Source organism: Apteryx mantelli, chromosome 11 (assembly GCF_036417845.1).
Source record: "Apteryx mantelli isolate bAptMan1 chromosome 11, bAptMan1.hap1, whole genome shotgun sequence".
NCBI lineage: Eukaryota > Metazoa > Chordata > Aves > Apterygiformes > Apterygidae > Apteryx > Apteryx mantelli.
In genome coordinates, this window is record NC_089988.1 from 19,379,260 (window position 1) to 19,385,175 (window position 5,916).

A 5,916-nucleotide genomic window follows, 5' to 3' on the forward strand; every position below is an offset into this window, starting at 1 on the left:
ACCCTGAGTGCCGGTGTTGCTGCCAGGGCAGAGGTGGAGGATCCCCCGGAGCGGCTCCTCAGGGAGCTCCCCATGCAAACGCTATGCCCAGCCACAGCCCCAGTATGTCACAGGGGAGCTGCCCTCTCCCAACCCACCCTGGCAATGTAAGCCCCGCCTCAGCCCACCCCAGAAAGGCTCCAGCGCAGCCTTGGAGGGAGCTGGAGCTGCCTCAGGCCCAGGGCAGTCTGGCGGCAGGAGGGTTTGACATGGGCACAGCAGCAGAAGTGCCAGAAGCAGGGGGAGGAGCAGGGAAATTGGGGTGAAGACCCCAGCCAAGAATGGGGCTCGTTCTGTCCTACCCTGCGTGCTCTCATCCCACTGCCAGCTGTGCCAGAGCAGAACTGAGGAGCAAGAATTCATGGAGTCACAGAGGAGTTTTGGTGGGAAGGGACCTCTGGAGTTCTCCAGTCCAAGCTCCCGCACAAAGCAGGGCTGGTTGGAGACCTCCAGTCTTGTCTGGCCATTGCTGAACTGTGCCTGACCCCAGTTACCATCCCCAAACTTGCTCTGCTCTTCTTGTCTGGGCACTGTGGGACGGCACGTCTCATCGGTGGGTCCCTGCCCTGCCTGCCTTGCCGGCACCCTCAGCTCCCAGCTCTGCTTCACGCATGGAGCAGCCCCACTCTTGCTGCTCCTGACAACATCCTCTTTGTAGCAGGAACCCAGTCGCAAATGGTTCATAAACAGTCAAGCTGTGACACAGAAAGACCTGTTGTCATGACTGGCCATCATCAAATCAGACCCCAAGTGACTGCTTTTGCTTCTTCATGCAGCTAAGACTCTGCTTGCAGTGTTCCCTGGGTAGAGGGTCCAAATCTGAAGCTCTCCTGACACCTTTAAGTTGCCTGTCAGGCAAGAGTTGCTGCTATGGATATAGGGTCACCTTTTGCATTTACAGCCTTCTTTGGGATCTGCTTGGATGTCAGCTTCTCTTGCCAAGGCTTTCTTGGCTGTAGTTGGAGGCAAGTCTGAGGCAGAGATGGGGAGTCAGGCAGCAGGATGGGGACAGGGATGGGTCAGGACCCGAGAGGTGCAGGGCCAGGCACAGCCATGTCCACAGTGTGTCTCAGGCATGGTCCAAGGCCCCCAGCAGGGGCAAGAGGCCCCGCAATGAGGCTGGTCACTCTCTGTCTTCCCTGCTCTTGTGCCCAGCACATCCCCCTCCCTGTCTGCCTGCAGCCCCTCCATACCCACCCTGCTGCCCAGCACAGCATGAGAGCCGTGGCCCTGCAGCCCCTCTGGCAGCTCCTGCTGCCTTGGGGACAGAGCTGCCTGCCGCCAGCTAGTGCACAGGGAAACCTGCTTCTCGTTCTCATTTCCTATCTCTAAACGCTGCCCTGCTTCTCTCCTGGGACATCCCTGCTCCTCAGAGAGCCTTTCCCCAGGTCACTGTGTCCATGCTGGCCTGGCCATTCCTGCACCGCTGCCCTGTGCTCCTCACAAGGTCCCAGGCTGGCAGTGCTGCTCTGCAACGTGAGTGAGCTGTGGGGCCTTGGGGCCACATGATAACTCCTAACTTGGCTCTGGCCATGCTGGTCAGAGAGGGAAGTAGACCCAGCTGGACAGGGATCAACACCACTAATACTGCTGACACATGCCTGTGCTTATGGACAGTGCTCAGAGTGACCCCAGGGCATTTGCAATGGCAGGAGATGTGTTTGGGTGGGCACTAGCTCCAGGCTGTGCTGTTTCACTGAGGGTGCAGGAATCACTCTCCCGTGCCCCTTCCCTGCACCTCCTGGGTCCCCACTGCCTCTCTGGGGATTGCAGAGTCCTTGTTTCCCCATGGGTACCTGGATTGAGTGCTCTACCTTCTGGTTACTCCACCGTGGACCGTCACTCACTTTGTGGGACATCCCTCACTGCCCACACCAGGCACATGCTGTCCCTGGAGATCCCCTGAGCTCTCCTGGGGGATCAAATTCCCCTCCAGAAGGATGGGCATCTCTCATCAGCACTGTCACCTGTGGGACAGCCTGGTGCAGGCAATTCAGACACCATTCCCCATCTTCACTGATCACCAACAGATGAACCATGAATCCAGCCCGCAGTCCCTAATGGATCACGCAGGGACCCTGAGCTCATCCCCTGGATTCCATGGAGTTCACAAGCACAAGAGCAGGCCCTTTTGCGGTGCAATCCCTTGGGCGTATTTTTAAATCCATCTACTGAAGAAAGGCCAGATTTCAGGCATGTCATGGGAGAAATGTTCTTTTATTATGGAAATGTTATTCTGGAGGCCAGGTCTGGCATATGGGTGCCCAGTGCCTGGTCCTTCCTGTGCTCACAGGACACATGCACATGGAAACACAACCCTACCACCACCAGGTTATGAGAACTCCTGGGCCATATCCACAGAATGGAGCCCAGAAGGCCAGCATGGAAATGAAGAGAACAACTCTAAAAAGAGAAAGTCCTACTGCTGTGTGGGGACATGTCTCCAGGAAAGCTGCAGCCCCCATGGGAAGGCTTCAGTGAGGAAATGCTTGCTGTGGCAGTGGGGGCTGATACTGTCAAGCACGGGGTCTGTCCCCACAAGCTGCTGCCTGACTCCCCTCCCCTCCACTCCTCCTCCACTTGTAGTGTTGGAGCACTGGAAAGGGAAGGAACCAGCTCACGGTGACACTTGGCTGCCACCCTTGCAGAAGAGGGGTGTGGAAACACACCCTGACTGTGGCCAGGGGAGCTGAGCTCTGCTAATAAACACAGGCCCCATGGTCTCACCCTGCCTGTACTCATCTGAGCCTGACTCTGTGCCCCTGAACTCCCTCGGTGTCAGTGCTGAAAGAGAAACTGCAAAGGGAAACTTTCCACATTGCACTGGGGGCATCAGAGGGAGCTCAGACTAGTGGTCTCTGAGATTCCCCCATGTCTCCTGATGGAGGGGGAAGCCTGGCTTCCTGCTTCAACACGGCCTCTGGGTCAGATTCAAATGAAATATTCCTGAAGAGACTTGACATGAACCTGAAATATATTTTAAAGAAAAAACAGAAAAACAAGAAAGAAAGAAATGCAAAACACACAGCCCTGATGCCAGATACCAAGGAGCAGCTGCACAATGGACAGTTACTGGTGCTGACATTGTACCCAATGAACGAGTTTCCTCAGTGCATCTTTGAGCTCTTTGTTCCTCATGCTGTAGATGAGGGGGTTCATTGCTGGAGGCACAACCGCGTACAGAATGGCCACCACCAGATCCAGAGCCGGGGAGGAGAGGGAGGGGGGCTTCAGGTAGGCAAAAAATGCAGTGCTGATAAACAGGCAGACCACGGCCAGGTGAGGCAGGCACATGGAAAAGGCTTTGTGCCGTCCCTGCTCAGAGGGCATCCTCAGCACAACAGTGAAGATCTGCACATAGGACAGCACAATGAAGATGAAACACCCAAAGAATAAACAGACACTAAACACAATAAGTCCAGCTTCCCTGAGGTAGGAGTCTGAGCAGGAGAGCTTGAGGATCTGGGGAATCTCACAGAAGAATTGCTCCACAATATTGCCTTGGCAGAGTGGTATTGAAAATGTGTTTCCAGTGTGCAGGAGAGCATTGAGAAAAGCACTGGCCCAGGCAGCAGCTGCCATTTTGACACAGGCTCTGTTGCCCATGAGGGTCCCGTAGTGCAGGGGTCTGCAGATGGCAACAAAGCGGTCATAGGCCATGACTGTGAGGAGATAATACTCTGCTGAGCAAAAGAAAAAGAAGAAAAAGACCTGGGCAGCACATCCCAAGTAAGAAATCGCCCTCATTCTCCAGAGGGAATTGGCCATGGATTTGGGGACAGTGGTGGAGATGGAGCCTAGGTCAAGGAGGGAGAGGTTGAGGAGGAAGAAGTACATGGGGGTGTGGAGGTGGTGGTCGCAGGCTACAGCTGTGATGATGAGGCCGTTACCCAGGAGGGCAGCCAGATTGATGCCCAGGAAGAGCGAGAAGTGCAAGAGCTGCAGCTCCAGCGCGTCTGCAAATGCCGGGAGGAGGAACTCGGTATAGGAGCTGCTGTTAGACATTTGCTCCTTTGCGGCACAGGGGGACTGTCTGAGGAAGAAGAGACATTGACAGGTTAGGGCAGACTTCTCTGAGCAAAGCTTTCTCATAACCTCCCCCAAACACACACATTACCTCTCCCCATATCAGCAACACCATCATTGAGCTCCATGGCCTGACCTCTGGTTTTTGCTGGCTGAGTTTACCATGAGGAGCAGGGTCCTCTGCCCATGGGCTCCAGAGCAGTCAGCCCTGACCTACAGCACTGCGGACATGGGAACAGGGGTGACTAAACTTTTGTATTCCCGGTTCCAGTCAGATTTCATCCACACATGATGTTGAAGGCATTTTCAGCATCTTCACTCCCACTTCTAAATAATGTGGGTGCATTAACAGTTTTAAGGCTTCTTTTGTTTCCTTTAGCTGACCCTGTCACACCTGAGGAGCATTCCTGGAGGTAGAAATCCTCAGCATTGCTGCTGCACTCAGAGTGAGCAGCTGTGACTCCTCAGAGGCAAAAGGATTCACTCTGGCTTGCGTGCAGAGGGAGCAGAGCTGGCCTGTCCATCTGCCTTCTTCCCAGCTGCCCTGTGCTCGCACCTCGGAGGTGGAGGACAGTTGCACTTGTGTTACCCCAAAAAGAAATGACACCGCAGAGAGCAGAGGAATGCACTTGCAAAGTGCCCATCAGCACTCTTTCTGAGGGGATGTGAGGCAGGTCTCAGCCCTTCCTTTCTAGCCAGCAGCACATCAGGCTCCTTCCAGCTGCCCACATCCACCCTCCCACCAGCATGACTCAGCGTGGCCTCAGTATGTATGTGGCTTCTGCCTGGGGCACCTAGATAACACGCAGCTGCAATGGGAGAGCTGTGTCCTTGTGGAGGGCAGCTTGCAGCCCAGCCAGACACCCCAGGGAAATGGCGGAATGTCCTAAGGATGGGGTGTGCTGACGAGAGCGTTGGCTCATTCCCAGCTCCCCACACTGCATTGCCCAAAGCCCCACAGGTTAGAGGGGCACTTGGGCACCACACTGTCAAGGACACATCTGCAGGGCAGGACCTGCAGGGTCTCAGTGTCTGAGCTGCATCAGAAATTCCCCTGCCCAAAGAGTCCAAGGGGAAGCACAAGGGCAGCATGTGCAGGTAGGAAACATGGAGCAATACCATCATATTTGTGGTGAGGGAGGCAGGGACAGGGAGGGAGAGAAGGGCACTCAGGAGTGTCTCCTCTTCTGCATGTCCGGCTGCCGAGGAAACGACTCCTGCCCTGGACCCCCCAGCCTTGAGAGCAGAGGGCTGTGCTGGCTGGGAGAGGAGAGGAGGCCTTGGAGTTGACAGTTTCCTCTAACACTCTGACCATGACTCTGCTGCCTGGAGCCGTCCCTGTGGGGAGCTGTTTCTCTGTCCCCACGTCTCTCCCCTCTCAGTGCTCACACACCCCATCCCACCTGCTGAGAGCTCAGCTCTGCCCTATAGAAACCTCCTGGGGGCAGGACGCTGCCCAGGGCACCTCCGTGTCTGCAGGTGCTATGGAGCAGGGGAGAGAAACCTTGGTGAGGCTGGAAAGGCAATGCTGGTTCTGTCTTTAGGTGGAGGGGTGGATGAAGGCATTTGCTGAGTCCCTCCCAGAACTGCTCCTCTCTCACTGTCACTGTCTCAGTCCCCTGTCTAAACCTGACAGATCCAATCCCATCTCACCGCACCCAAAGAGAATCAGACTGAAAGCACAGACTCATGACAACTCCTTCTCTTTCATGTATCCCCTGCCTTGACCTTCCATTTGGAAAGTCTCCTCCAGAAATGTCCTGGGAGTGAGCTGGAGCTGTGGGCAGCCCTGACCCACCTAGCATCCTCTTGACAGGAGGCTCAAGCTGCCCTGCTGGCGATCTCTCCTCC

The 5,916-nt window shown here is 55.5% G+C and overlaps 1 protein-coding gene across 1 annotated transcript; it reads right to left on the reverse strand.

The window, feature by feature from the left end:
- Nucleotides 1-3,108: 3,108 nt before the first annotated feature.
- Nucleotides 3,109-4,044, reverse strand: LOC136993004 (olfactory receptor 14A16-like). The gene has a single exon (XM_067303020.1). It carries the CDS (start codon nucleotides 4,042-4,044, stop codon nucleotides 3,109-3,111), a length of 936 nt encoding a protein of 311 aa, XP_067159121.1.
- Nucleotides 4,045-5,916: the final 1,872 nt, after the last annotated feature.

Coding starts and splice junctions, on each gene's coding strand:
- LOC136993004 (XM_067303020.1), bottom strand. CDS start 4,044: ATGTCTAACAGCAGCTCCTATACCGAGTTCCTCCTCCCGGCATTTGCA.